Source organism: Rhamphochromis longiceps, linkage group LG16 (genome assembly GCF_057381845.1).
Source record: "Rhamphochromis longiceps isolate RC_006_pf linkage group LG16, R_longiceps_female_GT1.1, whole genome shotgun sequence".
NCBI lineage: Eukaryota > Metazoa > Chordata > Actinopteri > Cichliformes > Cichlidae > Rhamphochromis > Rhamphochromis longiceps.
The window spans coordinates 33166711-33188215 of record NC_140572.1 but is presented as its reverse complement, the minus strand read 5'-3'; the positions used below and the strand labels follow the sequence as shown (position 1 = coordinate 33188215).

General features: G+C 41.2%; 1 protein-coding gene across 3 annotated transcripts in view; it reads right to left on the bottom strand.

The window, feature by feature from the left end:
- Positions 1–15317, bottom strand: part of hecw2a (HECT, C2 and WW domain containing E3 ubiquitin protein ligase 2a) — a 45015-nt gene extending 29698 nt beyond the window's left edge. For 2 of the 3 annotated variants that reach the window (XM_085384636.1, XM_085384639.1), the window contains exons 1-4: positions 14932–15317; positions 4283–4904; positions 324–431; positions 1–95 (exon numbers count right to left, since the gene is read on the bottom strand). In XM_085384636.1, the coding sequence (XP_085240762.1) occupies positions 1–95; positions 324–431; positions 4283–4661 (582 nt within the window). In that variant the 5' untranslated portion in view covers positions 4662–4904; positions 14932–15317. Of the gene's footprint in view, positions 96–323; positions 432–4282; positions 4905–5183; positions 5338–14931 lie in introns of those variants that run through there. The other variant, XM_085384638.1, reaches the window with a different exon arrangement.
- Between the last annotated feature and the right edge of the window lie 6188 nt (positions 15318–21505).

Below are 21505 nucleotides of genomic sequence, written 5' to 3'. Positions count from 1 at the left end.
CAGGACTGCTGGGTTCTTCACAGTGATGCACGGGGTCGTGGCTCTCAGGGCTCCGCTCACTCCGTGGTAGTACTTGAAACAGATCTTTGTCTCAGCTGCAGAGGAAGCAAAAAAGAGTTACAGCCCTTTAAAAACATCACATGGAAAAATCTTTAAAGCTCAGCTGCACCTGGAGGTTCATTCTAAATGTTCTTCTTTGATTTGGAGGTAATTTTTACACTCAGTGAGGTCTAAATCATCACTGGCGGCCATTTAGATCATTTTAAATATTTTATAGCAAGAACTGCAAGAAGTGCAGAGATACTTTTCAATAACCAACTTACGCTCCATAAAGTAGGGCCCGGGCTCGAGCCTCCACACGATCTGACCCTTCTGGGTGCCATTCACCCCTCTGTTCTTGCAGTCCCACACGTTGGATGGACTGGTTTCATCTGCAGGAGGGTAAATGTGTTAGTTCACTCTTGCTTTAGACACATCCGGCTCTTGCAGCATTTATTTTTAGACCAAAGAATGTGAGTTAAATCAAACAGCATGCTCTGCATTGTGCCGCTGCAGTGCAAAACTGTTCTGCCTTTCAGCGTGTTTAGTCTGCGGACTCTGTCTTCCAAAACACAAGTTTGCCTTTAATCAGTGAAATCCATTCCCAAAATAGCCTCCCTGTAACCTCCAAACAGAAGGACAAACTCCAAACTTCCTCTGAGTTAAAAACGGGGAGGGGGAATTCCGCTGTACGTAGCACTTTTGCGCACAGATTAATGAAGCACCAAACTCAGCTGACTGGTGGAAGTGTGTGTGTGAGCATGCCAGTGTGTCTGAAGGGGAGGCGAGGAGGGGAGGGCAGGTAGCTTATCATTGAATGTCTGCTTAGTCAAGGAAAGTGGTGTCTCCTCTGGGGTATAAGACCCCGGAGAAGGTAATGAAGTCCTGGCGGCCTTATGATCGATATGAAGTGACCTGACGCCCCACCGCCCCCAGACAGTTTTACCAACAAGGAAGGAAATGTCTGGAAAATGTAATCAGCTTATCCAGATGGGTTAAGTCTTAGAGGTCAACAGAAATTAAACTGATCGCCTGGTAAACAAGTTAAAACCATCACGAAGTCGAGTCCTTTATAGGAGTAATTTCACGCCGTCCAGAATTTACTGCCGTCTGTTGTGCGGCAGGTTTGTCTGACCTTTCCAAAACCAAAGGCGCCCATTGTTTTCTGAAGCTCATTATCCATCACTAACACAGTCCATCATGCTGATGAACAGCTCTCAGAGTTGGAGTTCTCCCTCAACGTCACTTTGTAATTATCTGGGGTAAAGAGACAACGTTCATTATTTGCTTCAGTGAACAATGAAAAGGCAAATTTATGACCGTGGCAGAGATCCCCGTGTTTAATGTGGTCAGAATATTTTTCAAAAACTATGTTAGAAACAAAAATTTAACTTGAGTTGGAAACTGGGTTCACCATGACGCAGAAGAGACTCATGCATACATCTGACCCTGATTAATGTCCTCGCAGCCCCTCATTAGGAAATTTAACGCCTAAACCACGGGGTGCCAATTTGGAGTATTATATCTGTGCACCCAGATGAAGGTAACACTCTGGCTTATTATGAGCTGCCGTGCAGCAGGTTAACATTATCATTAGGCAGTAATTTCACACTAACTTTGCTCCAAAAGGGCATTTGACTGCTGTATCCTGAGCAAAATTTGGCTTATGAGGTAAAATATTCTGTATATTTGCACAGATTCTAGCCTGCTATGTCTTAAAAGACGTGCAAGAGTGGGATACTTTTTAATGGTTACCTGTGTGTGCACCTGATGTGTGTGCTGGATCACGGTGCAATTTTGGATGTTTATACTTACAGCTTATTATTAGGCCCACACACACACACACACATCAGCAACCAGCAACTTCAAGCTTCGCTTCTGTGCACTTTTTAATATTTGTGCTAAATACCTCAGCACCATTAGAAATACTCCATTTCCCATAAGCCCCATACCAGCCATGTGTGCACAGCCAATAAAAATAGCTTGAAAGAGGGGGTTAAGAAGCTGAGATCACAGCAGTGTGTAAACACGCATGGTGGACAGTACACCACACTTAGATTTTTCAGACATAAAAAAATAAGAATAAGAATCTGCTTTCAATCACAGAGCAGCAGATCTCTTTTGGATCTTTACTACGTGATCAAAACAGAGTGGACTGATCACCGGTGTGCTGGTTTCACACTCTGATTCCTGTATTAGCTTTCACCATCGTGGACAGATCTGCGTGAGCCCGATAGCCCTCTTCAGCACTCAGGTCGACGGATTTCCTCCCTGTCAGATTCCTGTCTCTAAGCAGGATTAGCGGACATTATTGGAGACCACCCGGCTCGTGCGTGCTTTGTGATGGTGTGTGTGTTATCGTACACCGAGGCAGAGCCGTGACACGTTGACTCAGCCTCCAGGCCCGGTGTAAAGTCTCAACAGCTAATGTTTCAGTATTGACTCGCTGCTGGAAGCTCCTGCACGAGACTCTGCACCAAGCTATCGACAGATTTCGATAACAAAACATCAGGATCAGCCGAAAAGCTTCGAGGACACGCAGGGTCAAGTCAGCTCTGAATGACGGCGAGCTGCCAAAGAGTTCAGCAAAACAGATTCAGTGGTAAAAATACACGTAAAAGTTAAAGTGACTGGGAAAAACAATCATTTAGCTGGCGCGTTCTGATAACATACGTGGGAAGTGGGAAGAAATTTATGGAGGCCAATAAAGAAAACACATTTTCTTAACCATAAGTCAAAATTTTAGTTTATTATCTCAAAATTTAGAGCTAGTTATCGACCTATCGAAACGTCCAGAGCAATCAAACTGTAGATTTGAGTGTTATAATCTAATTTAGTTTCCTTTCAGTGGTATATTAGTTTTTTATACTTTTGCCAAATTCTTAAATATAAAGACAACAATTTGAACAGCTAAACTAACTCTGGATTAGACTCTGAGTTTCTACGCCCTGTATTTGCTAAATCCAGCATACCCTGAAAGCTGAGGACTCTTTCTGCAGAAAAACATCTGAGGCGAGTGGGGTCTGTAACAGCCAACCAATATGTGACACCCACGTTGATAGCCTTTACCTTTATGGACTGTCAGAGTTACAGAGTCACTAGCAATGGATTTGACATATATTGACATATAATGCCACCACCTCTTCTATCCACCCTTCCAGGTCTATATTGGGTATTAGCAGTACTTTTAACAATGGAAAGCAGAAAGCCAGGCGTGTTTTACTTTTAAAATCAAAGGGAGTAGATTGTATGATAAGCCATCGGGGCTGGCATCACCTAAAAACAGCTACAAAGATGAGCTCAGAAGAGCACAGTGGATAAACAGGTCTGCTACCCCTTGCGTTAACACCAGTGTTGAGCTTATTAATATGCAAAACTTAAGTTCAGTTTAGGCTGCAATGACAGTGCCCTGAGATGAAGTCGAACACTATCGAACCGCCAGCCTTCCAATCAGTGGACCTGCTCTACTGTCTGAGCACATACACCTCGCCTCTGCAAAGATATCAGCATTATAACAGCATCAACACTGATCTGAGAGATAAGCTGTCCCAGACGTGTGTCATTTTCAGGTCACCCCATATAAGACTGATTAAATCTGAGAAAAGCTCCCATCTGACCCCCTCAGAATCAGCTGATTGCTTTTCTACAGTAACTTTAGGATATTTAATGAAACCAAGCAAACTTCTGTGCTCAAGCTAAGTGTAATATTTTAGAGTTACAGAAATGTAATATTTTTTTTTCTCTCCAGGATATGTCGTAAGTATAAGGAGATAAGTCCACATGACATTTATGATCCGTTTTACACACACAACAGAATTCACAATCTGAAGCCAAATCCGTTTTTTCCGCACATTTTTTATTTATAAGCATTTCTGAGCATCAGCATTTTGTGATCTAACATAGTTTGAATAAAATGCCCCAGTTTAATGTCTCTGATGAGCAGAAAAAATCACTGGTAGCCTGGATGATTGATCGGTTTTCTCATAATTTAGTGGAGAAAACTTTAAAAAGTGCATTTTGTGTAAATTTTCAAGGCTTGTATCACTGTGTTGGATAGGCGGCTTTATTAAACAGCTTTTTTACCTATGTTTAGATACCAGGATCATCGCCTTGCTGCATTTCCTTCTGAATCCAATAATTTTCTAATGTAGCCATATTGTAATGTTTCTTAATGTGCTGGGAGGCACTGACTTGAGATTTGACACAAATTAAAGTTCCTTTACTTGCCATTGCATCATCTTACCGATGTGGTACAGCCCGATCCAGTCTGTAGCATCCACTTCCTCCTTTATGTCCCAGGATATGACGAGGTTCTGGCCACGGTTCAGCGTGTACTCCAGAGTGGACGCTGTCAACGAGGACCGGCTCTGGGATGTCACCAGGTCAGTGTCGCTGTTTGCCCGCGGAAGCCCGATGGGGCTGCTCACCACGGACACGGTATCTACAGCCGCCCCGCCCCTCTCCGCCAGAGTCCGCAGGTTCTCCGGGCTGAGGGTGTGCCGGAGATGCGGGCTGCGCCTTCGTGGGGCCGACAGGTGTTCGCGGCCCCCAACGGACAGGTTGGGTGGATTGTGGGAACGGGTCCTGGGTGGCAGGACCGCTGTGGCGAGGGAAGGACGCATGTTGGCAACAAGTGAAAGCAGTTAATGAGTAGAGCCGAGAAGTAGAGGCAGAGATGAGCTTCTTATTGAGCCGGACGGTCACCAAAGCGATGACACATGTTTCTGATTTATCTGCCTCTTGTCTAGAAGTGATGTGTGGGTTCCTGATCCACAAAGCTGTGCATTTTCATCCGTTTTCGTCCCTTAATGAAGCTAAACAGTCGACTCTTTACTTAGTTCATGTTATCCAGTGGCATTAAGAACCTGAGGATGGAGAAAGAAAAGAAAGACAGACAAAACTCAGTGAGCTACAAAATTGCTCCGGCACAACAAAAGCAGTGATTGCACGGCGCGAACTGCAATCAACAAATGGCTGAACAAACATCCGTCACCGGAGCGGCTGTTTGCTGTCAAAGAAGCCGTCACAGACACAAGTAACCCGGCACCTTCCTCTTCCAACATCACCATTCCAACACTCATTTTAAGTTTTCTTTCATTAATTTAATGCACTATTTACTTCTTTGAATGATGAACGATGCGTACCGTGTGTTCGCTCTCTCTGCTAGAAACACTCAGCCCACATGAGGAGAAGAGCAGGCTGAAATGATCTCATTTGGAATGCATTATCTCTACGAGACCGCTGGAAAAGGAAATCTTTAAAACAGCACACACACACACACACACACACACACACACACACACACACACACACACACACACACACACACACGTGTCTACAACAAGGTTTCAGTCAGTGTAGGCTGCCTCAGTAAAAGAAAGGAGAGAGGCGACAAGCAGCTGTATCTGCCTCCCAGGAAGCTCTTCAATCAGCAGATGCCAGTTTGGGAAGTGTCTTGGGAGCGCTGTCAGAGTCTCAACCACAGCCATTTTGTTTTTAAAGAAAGGATGCCATGTGACTTCAGAGTCTAGCCAGGGGGAGGCTGGTATCAGTTAGACTGAGGAGCATTAGCGGTAAATGTGTGTGTGTTTCTTTTCTTAAGGGCAGAAAAGGTTTGGTAATATTTAGCTAACGCATGCCTGGTGCAGTCACTGGAAAATAATGTGGGCTGCAGTCTCAGCTAAGCTTGATATCTGTGGTATTTGAAGTATGCCTCAAGAACCGAGCCGCTGGTAACATTTTAAAACTGTCAGCTCGTCTGCAGACCTCAAAGTAGGTTGTCAGACTAATGGTATTAAAAAAAAAACAAGAATCACTAGATGGTCTGAGCTTCATTTTATCTTATGATAAGTCACTGCAGCCTGCTAGGGTTACAGGTAGGACGTCTCTTATTTGTGACACTCAAACAAAAACTATGTCTATGAGATTTAATTTGAAAGGTAACACCTTTTGGCTTAAAATCAAAACCTAACTCCAGCTGCAGAAAGGATGCGGGTGACCTGGTGGAGGTCAAAGAAATGAAACCGAGTCTCCAGAAGTAACTTAATCTGCCAACCAGGTCTACAACTCACTGCTTGCTCTTTAATCTGGACCAAAAAATAAAAATGACTGTAAAGAACTATGGAGAAAAATAAATAAATAAACGACTTAGTAAATAATTATGCCATTAAATGCACCCCAAAATTTAAATAAATGTAGGCTATTACATTAAAAAAAATAGATAGATAGATACATTGACATTTCAGTTCTTTACCTTTGCAGTCTTAACTTCCACCCAAATGTACATGCATATTATTGGATAATCACCACGCTTTTATTCTGAAAGTTTGGTTAATGACTAATAATAACTAGCTAATAAATAGCTTGCAACGGTCCTATCTAACATTTTCCCTACTGGTTAGTTCGCTGACCAGGCTGCCCCTATGGTGGCCCATGCAGCTGCTTGCCCGGCTCCGTCGTCTTAAAGGATCACTCTAACCTGAACCTCACCTAAGTTACCTGCTGGAGTTCAGCACAATGAAGCTGGGAACTCATCTGAGTTACGTATTTGTCACAAAGTTCATGGCATAAATTAAAGTACAAACAGCACTATCTAATTCTATGTTGGTCTTATTTCACGGTGCACATAGATGCATTCACACATATGTATGAGTAACACCCCTCACCTGAAAGACAAATCATATCTGTAGTAAAAACTAGAGGTGGGCGGATCGATCCAAATATCTGCTCTCCCCTATATAAAGCTCCTGATATAGGCTAAAAGTTTTGGTATCAGCGTATGTTTTCTGGTTTTTCATTTGGCACTGTGAAATCAGCTTTGCTCCATGTCACTATGTCAGCGATTTAAAATGACTTTTAATAAAACAGTTTATCTTTAAGCACTGGGACAATCATTTTGTTTTAGTGTATCGAGAATCACGTAATTCTACTTGTATTTTGGTATTGTGATATTCCTAAATATTATGTAATTGTTTGTTAAACTGTTTAGTTAACTATGAAGTCAACAGTAATAGTAAAGTTATTTGATTTTTGTATTTATGGATTTTTTTTTTAAAGTTTATTTGTAATCTTGGCAGTTTTGGTCCTCCATATAGGAGCACAGAAAAAGGGTGTTTGAGTTTTTTTACCATCCCAATTATGTTGAAATATTCCTTAAACATTGATTTTAGTGTTTTTTCCAGCCATACGCTCTCTCCTTTACTTTGTCTACTTCCATCTTTCTTTGCTGACTAAAAGAATCAAATTGAAAGTGACACTGAGTCTTCACAGTGGGTATAAACCTCACACAGCTGCTATTATAAATGCTTCCTCTTATCAGTAATACCATCTTCCTTTCTGTCTTTCACTACATTCTCATTAGTGTTTCATTTCCACTCAAAGACCATGAGGTAAGCTGAAACTCTTGACCATGCAAAGCAGGAAATCAATCTGAAGGTGATTCATGCGTGTCTCTGAAATATCCCGGGCCTGATGCTGAAATAAGATCTGTTGCATTTGTCATGAGGAAAGCCTGGACGTCCCTGACTCAACGAGATTACCAAGCCCAGATCTCGTACAGGGATTTATGGCAGAATAAAACCTTCATCACAGATGCAGGAATACGTAAATCCAGATCACGTGCTCACATGGCCAAAGTCATATAGCACAAGCAGGGGAGAGAGGTAACATTCATAAGCAAGCAGAGGCATCTTCAGTTAAAAAATAAATAGATATGAAGCTGCTTGGTGGTTATGTAAGCGCTCCTGTGGTCCAATCGGCCCCCTCCTGCAGTTCTTGCCAGGCATTGTCTAACCCCGATGTGTAGCGGGAGACGCCATGGCTGCTCGCTAAAATAGAGAGGATGAGGAGTGCGTGCAGCAGCTCCAAACAGCACAGAACAAACCATGACCTCAGGAGACAGCATTAAGTAATCTGGACCCATTCCAGTGCTTTTTTTCTTTGAAAAGACTCCTGCTTCCCATTATAATCCCGAAGCCCGGCCCTGCACAGTTTGACCTGGATTAGCGATTGATTCTCAGGAAGGTGAATATAGATAAAGCCTTGCATGAGAACCCCAAAATCAAACAGCTTTTCTCAGGGATGATAAATGTCTCAAATGCCGTCATTTGAGCGCTGCTCTGTTATTAGGCACTGAATACTTTGTACAGTGCACCGCTGTGCGCTGAATACTAACAGCAGACACATCTGCAGCAGAGGAGGTGATGGAGTGTGCCAGACTCTGCTGGATAGTTGTTTTCTCGCATCCTGTCAAAAAGAGTTTCTTCAGAGAACGCTCCCAAAACCAGATGGCAGGTTTAGGTATTCAGGTATCGCTGTCGTGCCGTTCTTCGTGGCAGGTCGTTTTCAGTGTTGTTTGTGAAGCTGGAAATCTCCAGCGTCCCAAGTGACAGGCATGACTGACAGGCACCATGGAAGCATTATGGCTGTACATCTCCCTTTGCACAGCTCACAGTTCTCTCAACACAAGGCACATGCACCGCTCTACTGCACGCACACCATGAGTTTTCCCCTGGTTAAACAATTAATGAATTTGATCGAGTTTAGTTTAGTTAGATTCTGGATTTACTTTTCTTCTTCTCCAAAGCCTCATGTATCTTATTGTCACAACCACAGTTCAAAAACATACCAGTGAGCCATTTCATTACACTTTCTTTGCCTTTCTTTCATTTAATACTAAAAAGCATGCTTCTGCTGTCAAGACATATCTCCTCACTAACAGTTAAAAGCCTATAAAACTGATCAAAATGGCAGTTTCCAACATGAATCGAGACTCTGACACCTTAAAAACAAAAACCACAAATGTCAGTGTTAGTTTTTTTTTTTTAAATAAAAGCTTTTTTTAATGTCAGGCTGAACATTTTAGTCACTGCCATCTTGCTTTTTAAAAAAAAAAAGTGATATGCACCTGCCAATCATAAGTTAGGTCCCACCTTAAAGTATACCCTCAAATATTGTCTGTTTTACTTTAAATGGGATCGTATTTTACTGAAAAAACATCATGTTGTTTTAAATAAGACTTAAAACTAGTGACTGAGACCATAAACTCATTAGCAAGACATTTATAGAGCTCATTAAAGAAAGTGAGAAGGAGGCTCATTTTGTCATAGACTCCCATACAATCTGCCTGCTTTCTGGAACCAGAGGAGTCGCCCCCTGCTGGCCATTAGAAATAATGCAGTATAGGGGACTAGAAAAAAAAAGTGGGCACATCTTTTTTCTTCTCCTTTTCCAGAATTCTGAGAAAAAAGTCAGAATTCTGACTTTAATCTCAGAATTCTGAGAAAAAAGTCAAAATTCTGAGATTAAAGTCAGAATTCTAAGATTCTGCACATACCTGCTATAAAACATGCTCTCATATAATTAAACTACATTCTAACAGGCATTCAGAAGCAAACCTCCAGAATAGATTAGCCAGTCATAAAAAATATGGGGTTCTACTCGTCAAGTCCGTGACCTATTAAATTGTACAAAACCTTCTTACATAGTTAAAGTTGTAAAAGAGTCTATTGTAACCCCATTTTTTATCTTTTTCTGAGTTTAAAAAGGAGCTTTGGTTCAAACAGCAAGTAACAGAACAACTTCAAAAAGTGACACTACAGTAAGGGGTAAAGCTGGGGTTGAGCTCTATCTCTACCAAGATTTGCTGTTACTTTAAACTCTGTTGTTTCACATTATCTCACGTAAGTTACACTGTCCTGCTGCAAATACCCTGCAACAAATGTGTATTAATCCTTCGCTGCAAATACTCCCAAGCAAACGCACCTCTACTCAGTGGGATTAACATTTTCTGAAATCGACAGTGACCATCTGTTACTGAGCAAATTACTAAACCTTTACTTGGCAGTAAGAAAGACACAGATGGATTTAAGGCCAATTCGTGGTCCCACCACATCTGCATTAACCTCTGGGCCTGAAGAATAAAGCTGCCGTTGAAGTGCAGTTCCTCTCATGGCCACTCGAGGCTGCTTAAACATGTTTAAATCCTTGTACAAAAACCAAAAAGTTTTGTTCTCTATAGGAAATGTACCCGTGGATAGATGCTCTGCAGGATCAAAAATTAAGTCCTCCAGAGATCTGCACATTCAACTGTACTTGACTTACTTCTTCATGTTGTGCAGCTAAACCAACTATTTTCTTTCCCCCTCTAAAATGAATACAGTGATTTAAAAACACTTTTTTGGATAAACTGTGGACAACCACCCACTGATTCATGAAGTCCTGCTGTGAAGCCTCGAGCTGAGCATTTTTATAGTATTTGTGAACGCTAATGGAGATCATAAATTACAAAATGAACATCACGCTGCTTTCAATAAGACTTGGAACTGAAAACTGAGACCATAAAACCATCAGAACATCATAAATTTTTGTTTTCGCAAACACAGGAGTCGCCCCCTGCTGACTTCACTTTTCAGACCTGGAAGTGTGTGCATCTTTTATATACAGTCTATGCACAGCTGTTGCTTCATTTTATAAAAAAAATTTACAACTGACAATCAGAAATGAAAACCTTTGCTGCTGCTTTTCTGGTGTTTTCATATGTGCAGGTATCTGAGTGTCTGTGTACTTGACACACAAGTGCAAGCAAGGCTTTTCTTTGGCTTGGACCTGAGGACACACACACGGAGCTCAAATAGGCGCCCGTAAGGAGCTCTGACCCAACATCATCTGTCGACCAATCATTTTCTCGTAGACAGATGCACCCGTTACACCTGCAGCTCCTCGTGCACATCACTTCGGGTTTTGTGATGGTCAAGTTTCACCAGTTTCATGATCTTCGGTGGTGAAAACAATTAACAGTGGAAAATATTCAGGTCATCAAACATTAAAACGAATCAATAATGAAAATAATCGCTGAATTCACTGCCTGTGTGTGTCTGTGTGTGTGTGTGTGTGTGTGTGTGTGTGTGTGTGTGTGTGTGTGTGTGTGTGTGTGTGTGTGTGTGTGTGTGTGTGCCAGCTCCCCAAGGTGCCCGTTCTGTCAGGCTGTAAAGTGCTGCAGTCACCTCCACAGGGGCACAGAGGGGTCCCTCTGCTGACACACACATACTTTGGCACACAAAGTTAGGAACAAATCACACAACCAGCACAAAAAAAATAACTTTTACACACTAAAAGCACTTATTTCTATCCACAAGAAAGATGCAGCACCATAAAATATCCTCTCCCTGAGCTCCATGATGACCCTAAAGGTGGATGAAGACATGCTTTTGTTTAAAGGTTTAAAACTGGAAGATGCACCTTTGTGAGTCAGTCTGAGCGAACACGTATTTCAGTGCCGGTGTGTTCCCACTTCCCAGAAAAAGTGCAGCGCTGTCCCACTCGGGGTATTTTTTCCCTCTAAACACATCGCCCTGGGAGTAAATGTCCAGGATGAGTCACTCCTCGGGGGGGTATCCCTCCATGTGACAGGCCTCGGGGAGTCAAAAATAGCATTTACGCTGGAAGGCTGATTGATATCTCCGAGTTTAAAATGCTTACTATAAATGGGAATGTGGGTTGTTTGTGGATGTGTAAAAACTGTAAACAGACGCTGCGCTCGAGGCATTTGTATTCTGCTCTCTTTATTTACTTTAACTCCTCATCTTCATTCACCGGTGACTGTGCAGACCATCATTACAAATTTATGCTGTGCAGCCAAATGCTTAAAATTCGAGCACAAAACCTAAAGTTTCTTAGCGCATCAGGCTGAGACCCACAGAGGAATCTCATATTAACAGAGCAGCTACAGAAATGTGAATATCTGCGAAACCAACAATTATAATAACCAAAGGAGACAGCTGGCTATTCGCGGGTTAAGTTAATCATGGATTAATGATGACCTGCACATAAAGCAGTCAGCCGTTTCGTGACATCACTGCAGGGTGACACAGCCCTCTATCCCTCGCCCATTTTAACATCTGACGTATCGTCTCCTTCTATTTCTAACCATCTAAAAAAAGACTCAATAAGGGTGCTTAATGATAACAATAACCCAGCTCTTTCTCACCATACAGCTCCACTTCACTTTGTTACAAACCACAAAACTGCACACCCTGCCTTAACGCTTAACTAATAGTTAAAGTTGTATAAAAGGTTAAATACCATTTGAATTGTTGCTATGATACTATTTGAAGATATCATATCCAACTCGTTTTCATTCATACAGCACCAGAACCCCAGCGATTGGACGTTTCCCTGTGAGCAAGACTTAGGAGACTGTGGGGTGGAAGAACTCCCTCTTTAACATCAGGAGACCTCCAGTCTTATACTTATCTTTAATTTGTAGATATCTGTGACTGCACATAACCCTGTCCAGTTTATAGATGCAGACTGATAACCAAGCTTGGTAGCATTAGCTGATAACTTAGCACTCCAACCCCTCGTCCAGAAATGGTCAACTCTGGCTCCAAAAAAGACAACATGGTGGCAGACTAAATGATTCAAGATATGGAGTCTAAAACCAAAAGGTGATGTCACAGTAGCCATTTTTAACATACGGTCTAAGATAGAGAGGTATAGAAGAAAAATGGCATGACCTCATTAAAGCATGACTTCACTAAAGCGCATTTAAGATTTCAAAATAAACAGGAAGTGAGGTAGACAACAAAACAAAAAGCCATATCACCTGTTTGTTATTCATGGTCTCTCTATGCTTGCCTTTTTTCTTTTCATCTTCCTCTCACATCCCCAGCATGTCACAGTACATGGCTGTCCTTTCATGATCCCAGCTCTGTTGTCAGTATCTTCCTGTTAAAAGGAAGTTCTTCTTCCCTACAGTCACTAAGTGCTGCTAACAGGAAATGATCTGATTGTTGGGGTTTTCTCTCCAAACTGCAGCACATCTGCTTTATTTTTTTCACCAATCATAATGTACTGTGTATCCAGTTCATATTAAAGTGGGAAAATCACACTTATCCCATATTAATATGCTTTCGAAGAACAATTACAACACACATGCATTTACTACAGTACTTTATTTAAGAGGCATGTGTAGAACTGAAACAGCCAAAAAGATAGTTTATGCTGTTTTTCCACATCACTTTTACAAATTACTTTGTATACTGAGTCCTCAGTCAGTAGACCTACGTGCAGCTAACATTAAAGACTCTGTAGGGTCTCAGTCAGGACAGATATCAGGACCAAACCTCCCCCCATAACCTCGTCAAATTCTGTCAAGTGAGGAAATTTTCTTTTCTTTGCAAGAGCAAAACAGAAATTCTGCATGTTCCAGTTCATCTCGGGTAACGCATCTGTTTCAAGTATCAGATTTTTGAGAAAGCTGAGCGTGCTTGCAGCTTTGCAGATTTCATCCAAACCCCTACCTTGAAAGCAGATCAAAGCATAAACAATTTATAATAAAGTTGCTCCCAAAGGGGAATTTAGCAAAGACACTGCAGGCTCCACAACAGCAAAACTCAATTAGGACCACAAATATGTTGAAATTAAAGGGGGAACTATGGGGGGATTGGGGCCTGAATGGGACAGTATAACTCTGCTGTGGGGTTGTTTACCTACCTGATGGCTGAAAGTCAGAAAGGCTTTTTGCTAAGCTGTGATGTGAAGCTACATAATCAAAACTGCCTCTCATCATCACACTGGAAGCTGACCCAGAAAATAACTAGTTTCTATCATAAAATTGTCACCGCTCGCTTATCCCACAAACCAGTGATGGAAACATGAATGTTTGTGTTTATCACGTCGTTAAATGTGACTCATGTGATTCATCATTCATGTATTGTCCCACACTCTTCAACCACAATTTATTTCGTGGACTAGAAACACATTTCTAACCCTGACCCTTTCTGGAGCATTGGTGTTCAACACTGATCCACTAAACCCACTGCTGGCGCATCTACACTGTCAGACTGGACCACTCTGAAGGTGTGTGTAGCTAATGTGGTAGCCCCCATTGTGGGCCACAAAATGGCACACCATGGCAGTGTACCAGTGTGACCAAATGACAAGAAAGTAAATGTGGGACAACAAGTATAAGAGTATAATTTACTAAACGAATTTTGTATCTTTGATGATGCAAATTAAAGGTTTGGCATTCCCTGAAATACTGAATTTTGAATATCTGAGCCACTCAAAGAGTGCAGCAGTGCCTCAGTGTGTGGGACAGGGGGAGGAGGCATAAAAATCATGTACAGTCTTACATAAAGAGGTAAGCCTTGTGGCCCTACAGCATCCTGAGCTACATCCAGTGGTGACGGAGTTGTTGTGAGTGTGAGAAACAACAACTTTATCCTCTACGGATTAAACAGACAAATTCAAATGTGCATGTAAAATTACATCAGGTAAATTAAACGTAGACTGAGTATTCAAGCCCACATGTTGCCACATGTCCCCAATACCTTCTGCCTTAAATAAACAGGTGAGGACTTCATTAGTGCAGAGACACACGAGGTGATGTTTTTGCACTTTCATGGATTGTGATTCAGATCGATCCCGTCGGGCTGAGCTGAACCGCCGTGGACGTAAACAGGGAGCAGCACCCCCGAGCCGCGGGGACGTGGAGGTAACCCCCGCTCATGGCGAACCGCGTCAGCAGAATCACGTTACATAACGGCTCGCATCCAACTTTAATCGTTTCAGTCCGCGCGCGCGCCGCTGGCGAGGCCGCGCGCGGCAGCAGGCCGCGCCGCACTGGCGGAATGTGCAGGTGTCGCCGCGCGCTATTGGATTACTGTGGGAATTCCCTACGTCATGTTTCCCTTTCTGCGCGTCTGTGCAGAGACACGCGCGTGACACAGAAATCGATCGAACAGCAGCGCGGAGTCGGTGCTGCGGCGCTTCAGCGGCGCGTTCAGCTACTCTAAGCAGCACCTTCATCATCGTCATCAACAGGCTCTCGTTGCCTGCTGGAAGCCACGAGCGCTTGCACGCGCCCCCGCGCCTCGCGGAGCTGCTTACCTTTGGCGCAGAGGTGCGGGCTGCTCGGTGGGTTCCGTGCGCGAATATCACGGCTCAGGTCCGTGCGGTCCAAATGAGGCGAGACGGGCGGGGTGCCGCGCTACAGCCCCCCTCCCTGTGGGATCCGGGGCAGCTTCGGTTTCGGAGTCACGTACCGAGGCGGGTTCCCGGTGCAAAGCTGCGGCGCTGCAGAGGCTCCTCTTCGGCAGCAGCTTCCAGAGGTGTGCGCACGAACTCCGCCAGCTCCACCCTGCGCTCCGTCCGCACAGGTTTACGGATTACAGCTCCGGCATCACAGCCTCAGTGCCCCCCTCTCTGCATCGCAGTGCGCTGCAGTCTGAGCCGACGTCCTCCCAGCAGTCCCAGCAGATGCTCAAAACCTGACTGGGCTGAGCAGCTGCTGTCAGTCCAGGAAGGGACGAGAAAAGCGTAGCCTGCCGGAGGATGGCGTAACGGCAGGGTGTTTGCAGAGGAGCGACTTCTCCTCTTCAGGGCGCGGAGGGATTTCTTCAGAGGATCATCGAGCCTGAGATGTAGTTTTTTGACTGACGATAACGTACAGTATATACGCTGCATATTAATGTGGGAAAATGCCAGAGTGGGCGTGAATCTGGACACGTCCCACCGAGAGAGAGAGTGAGACTGCGCTTAGTGTTGTCTACCTGTCTACAGTTGCACCACAGTTGCACCACAGACACACACAGTACTAAAGCACTATATTTAAAAACGTTTAAGCTCTATAGAGGACCAAGTCTGACAAAATCAAAGAATAATAAAATTTAAAAATATATCACAAGATGACAAATTCATGTTTCACGGGCCTCTAAAAACGTATATAACAATTTTACTCCCCCCGCAAAAAACCCCAAACATCTGTAGCAGTTATAAATAATAAATATTGTTAATATAGTTGTTTTTCTTTCCAAGAAAGTAATATTTGGTGGGTTCATTTATGCGAATTTAATGTAATAAACTACTAAATAAAATTAAATAAATGCATCAAAAAATGATTAGGCTTAAAATTTGTTATAAATATTCAAAAATTAGAAACTTCTTAAAATTTTTATGTATTTATTTATTTTGCTTTCAGCCTCTGAAGCTCTCCGTATGTATCACCAAAACTCTGTAGCCATTAAGGTATAACCGATTTCATTTTAGAGACTTTTTTTTTTGTTAAGTAAAATTGAGTGGAGTTTGTAGAAACACTGACTTGGTTCCTTTAATAATGTGATTCAGATTGTAGATAAACAGGTGATGGCAGGCACACACAGTCCTCTGGTGACTGTATAGAAGGCGTGCAGCAAGAGTGCCAAACTGAAACAGAAGAAGGTAATGCAGAAACGGTGAACCGGTCTCTTAAAAACTGCATGGGCTTTGATGACCAGCAGGGGGAGACTGCTCTGGCTGAAAAAAATAATCCTGCTGTGTAGGGAAGATGGCCCTCAGCTGGCCTGATCCATGACATTATGATTCAAGTCTGCAGTTTGAGGTCTAATTTAATACAGAATGATGTATGTTTTGCAAATTATGCTTCCATTAGAGTTAAAAAGGAGGATAAAACAGGGCATACTTTAGGGCTGTATGCTGGTTTGAAAAGCTAAGATGACTGTGGAGAAAACGCTGCATTTCAGGCTTTAACAGGACTTCACTGACTAGTTAGTGCCCTCATGCCCATCTCTTACATACTAATCTTTGGTGTTGCATGAAAGTGTAGTGTAAAGAGTATTTTCCGGTGAGACGCTGATATGTGGTCAACAGTTATAGGTATAGCCTGAAATACTACTACTAATCATCATTCACTACTTTTAAAATAGTTTTAGTCACATTAAAATCACAATAAAAGCTTATTTCAGCTGCGCCCTGATTTACAAAAACTGTCAAATTATAAACACAGAAAGTTCAATAGATGGATGTTCAAAAGAAAACACATGTATGACTGAAGCAGTATGTAAGGATGGATTGAAATAATATCAAAATTATTGAAAGGAAAATACAATGGAGAAGTCAATAGATAAAATAAAATAAAGTAAACTGCAAAAAATAAAATAAAAATAAATGTCTAAAATGTGTTGTTTATTAGTTTATACTTCATTTTGATAGTTTTGGCCCTCCATATAAATATCTTTTGAATACCAAATTTTAAATTTTATGAGCAGGGAAGCATCGATCTTAATCACACTGATGTCTCAGCAAGTCTCTGGATACCTCAAGGTAAGTTCAGCTGTTACTGCCCCGAGGATGCTTTTGTAACAATAACTAATCACATCACTACAGAATAAAAACAAAAACAGTCATTTTCGCGGTTTTATTCCAACAACAACAGTGCCAAAAAAAATTGCACAGTTTGCTCATTTACAGTCACATCAGATAAAAATGTGAGAGATATAAAAAACATCAAAGCGACTGATTTTGACACACCGACACAGAAACCTGAGGATTAAATACTCGTCCACGCCAGAGCCTCTTCAGAAAACGTGAATAAACAAAACAAGGCGTTTCCAACTGCCTGATGTATGAGCATGTGTTAGAGGACTAACTAGTTCTGCACAACGAGGACCAGCTAGCAGGAGGTTACAGGTATTAAAGTCACTGTAGGCAGAAGCAAGACAAGTGGAACCACTGAACTGTAAAGCACTTATAGACTGCAGTAAGAACATTTCATATCACCAGGTAAACACTGTTAAACATCACAAGTTTGTACAGAAGATGATTATGAATAAAAACAATCAGCTGTCTCTGATATTGTTTCTTTGGCTGTCACTTAACAGCAAAAAAAGAGATCAAGGATGTGTGTCGTTTAAAGGTTTTTGTGTTTGTTCTGGGAAATACGACTAAAACTTTCACCACCAGGGGGCAGCAGTTTACCAGCCTTTTCCTTGGCTGCCACTGTAAATAGGAATGTGCTTTTTATTGATTAAATGCAAGGTTACACTAACTCGCTGCTCCCTCTTTTGGTACGTACATGAAAGTACAGCCAGGCCACAGTTCAGCTTCACTTCATATTTCTTCAGCACAATACAGATAAAATCAAAGTTTCTGCAAATGCTGATAACTTTTAACACTTGAATTTACAGTAAGTACCAGTAAAATGGCTGATTTTAAGACTTTAAATTACTGCGACATCTTGAAGCCTCTAGTCTGTTTTTAGGGGTAAAAGCAGCTCGGGTTTTGGCAGCTGCACAAAGGATGTTTCCAGAGATCAATCAGAGTGAGTGTCACCTTGGGAGCCAGAGAAGCAAGCTCATTAAAAAAAGAAAGAAAGATGCAGTGGGATGCAGTAATCTGGTGAAAACTTCTCTTACTGTGGTTCAGTTCAGCAAGAAGACAAACTGATGTCTGAAACTGAAATTATAACAAATCTTTCTGGACAATGAAAACGACACCTTGCAAAAGACTTGACCTCTATTTAACTTTTACTAATGTTTCAAACCTCAATGAGCATCTTTAGAGACCTAATGAAAGGATGGGGTGATGCCATTTTCAAAAGTTCATGAACTCGTTCCCAACCATCAGCAGGCACAAGCTCCTGTAAGCAGCTACCAGCACTCCGAACATTAAAATAAATGATGCTCAGAAAGCAGGAGAAGCTGGAAGATTACCGAGTGTAATGAAATTAGGAAAACGCAGATAAGAGGAAGAGGAGAGGTCAAGCTGCTGACTGGAACCCTGGAAGAAAGTAATCCTGTTAAATATGACAGAAATGTGTCAGTAGCTGGATGAGAAAACAAACAAACAAAAGCTTATATTTTTAGCTGTTCACACAAATTTGCATGCCTAAAAAAAAAAAAAAATAATCACTTTGAACAGGTTGACATTTAGGATGTTATAAACTCTATTCTGCTTTCCTGTATTTCATACCAAGCATGATGAAACTTTCAAATAAAGAGATAATCCCCGTTCTCTGAAAATACCATCTTAAGACTGCTCAGAACACTCAGTTTCAGACAGTTTTGTTTTTTACGTTTGCAACTGTATGACATCATAAAGAGGGTACATCCAAATTTGGGGACATAGAAGAACCACCTACCTGCTTTTTCCAAATCTGTTGCTAATGAGGGCCTTAAAGGGAGAGGAGTTAAAACTGGCCCAGTGTAAGATAAAGAAGAACTACTTTGAACTGTAAATCATGCAAAGCTGCTACAGAGGAGTCCAAGAATAAAAAATATGAAGTTGGAAATAAGAAAAGGTCCACTTTAACTGCCGATTTTGGCTATAATAGGAGACATTGTGGCAGCAATTCCTGCGCCTATTTTATGCAATTTATACAAATTGAGGTTTTTTTTCTGGAGGCTTCCACAGAGAGATTTGGAGGAATAACGTGCCCTTCTATGCAAAGGTCCTTTTACCTGAACTGAAGCCATGCTGCACATTCATATATATGACAGATGCTCTACAAAGAGAATGCATCAGTTTGGCACACTGGTTTCAAGTGACAGCATTTCAAAATAGAACAAAATAAAATGAGAATTTGATTTCCTGCTTTATTTCAATCCAAATGTTTTAACTTTATGTTGAATGTATTCCAAGAGCTTCATCACATTTTTAAAAAACACAAAACCCACCAAATTTGAAATAGCAAAATGTCCCCAGAACAGCAGTTGTCTGTGTGTGGATTACTCGGTGCGAGAGTGCATGTGGAAGGACGTGATCACAGTGAACACCGATACAAGTCACAAGTCTATTTATAGAAAACATAACTCTCATCGCTACTAATTTGTTCTACAAAGTTGTGTTTGCCACCGATTCACAGCGAGGCAGACGATGTGCATCTCAAAGCACTAAAACTATACCAAAAACTCACAAGTGCAGAGAAAAGCTGAACACTTACACCACTGTATAAACTCAAACACACAGAGACATTCAGTGCAGGTACATTCACATTGGGAACAGCGGTTTCTGCAGAGCGTGTTGACTTCTGACTGTGAGCTTGATTGGTCCCTAAATCTTTAGTATTTAGTTACTACAGAGTCCCACATTTTAAATAAAATGTAAAGAAAACAGAGGAGCTTTGCGAGTGGACACAAAGGAGTGATATATGCTTTACATTCAATGTAGGGCTTCAGCCAGCACAAAGCTGCTGAGATCTGAACACAAACTGCTGCTTACACAAGAAAGCAAAAAGGCACAGCAGCAGCAGCAGGATGTAAGACAGAAATAAAATAAGACACTGTTAGTACGGAGGACTGAAGCTGTCAAAATTCATGTACAACAAGGCAATGAATAAAGATCAAATTATAAAGATTAAAAAAGTAAAAAGTTGTACAACTCAATTAATGAAAAAAAGAGCGACATATTTGTCACCATATTGTTTCCCATAATATCAATTATATAGTATTTATTTATTTCCATTAAATTTTTTCCTTCCATTTATCTCCACAAACGTGTTTCTTCATTTCATCTTTATTTAGCTAAAACTGATTTTTTTCTTCATAAAAATGATGGCACTGTCATGCAGATAATTTTCCTTTCTACCTCCAAACGCATAACTTAACTACAAACTAATAACAATGGAAGATTAAATCACAAGTTAAAAAAAAAAGAAAAAAAAAATCAATGTTATAAAATGTGCCATAAATTAAGTAATACTTACGTTAATTTTTACTTATTAATTTTAGCGCATTTTATATCTTATTTGTTTATGAAGTTATTATTTCAGCATTTTTGGTCCTTCATAATTTTCCAGAGAGAAAGGTATGACATGAAATACAAACTCTCAGAGCTAGCTTCTTATATGCTTGAAGTTGATTTATTTTAGTTACTGAATAAAACATATTCAAGTTAGAGTGACATAGTGACTACAGGCTTAAAGTAGACTCTCTCTGCTTTAATTCGAGGGGCTGAATAAAAGTAATCTCCAAGCTATTGAGGAATTACAGCCAATTTTAGACACATTACCCCATTTCGAACTTGAATATGTTTTGGCCAGCAGCCAAAATAATGTTTGACAACATGTTTCCCTTTTTTTTGTTAAGTAATCTTGGAGCACAACACCCATATATTTATCACACAAAAAACATTTTAACTGATTAAACTGATTTAAGGTCAAACGAGTGTGAGTGAAACTGGCTTAAAAATGTAAATTTGGCAACAAAAATTGAACAAAAAGGCAACAAAAAGTCAGGCCTACATGTTATAACAGCACTCAAACACACACACAAAACTGTTTTCAGCAATGATAACAGTTTGAAGTAATTGTGGCAACAGATTTTTTCTCTATGACTCTTTCCATTCAAAAGCTTCAACATATCAGATGCTCTCTCTTCTCATTAAAACAAAAGTCTTATTTCTGTCATATTTCTTGTAAAAGGTCTCACTTCATTCATATTTTCAACCCGTATCCATTGTATTCTACTTCACACTCTGTGCAGCTGCTGAAGGAAGCAACTAGAGCATTAAATTTGTAATAATCCGCAACTGAAAATAGTCCCAAATCAATGCACCATCATTAATGTTGGTTCACACCAACATTAATGATAACAAACTTTTGTGAGCAGTTTTAGAATATTTAAATCCTCAGCAGGAAGCTGAAGGGTTTGTAATGAAACAAAGAAAAATATGGAAGTCAGGAGGTGCC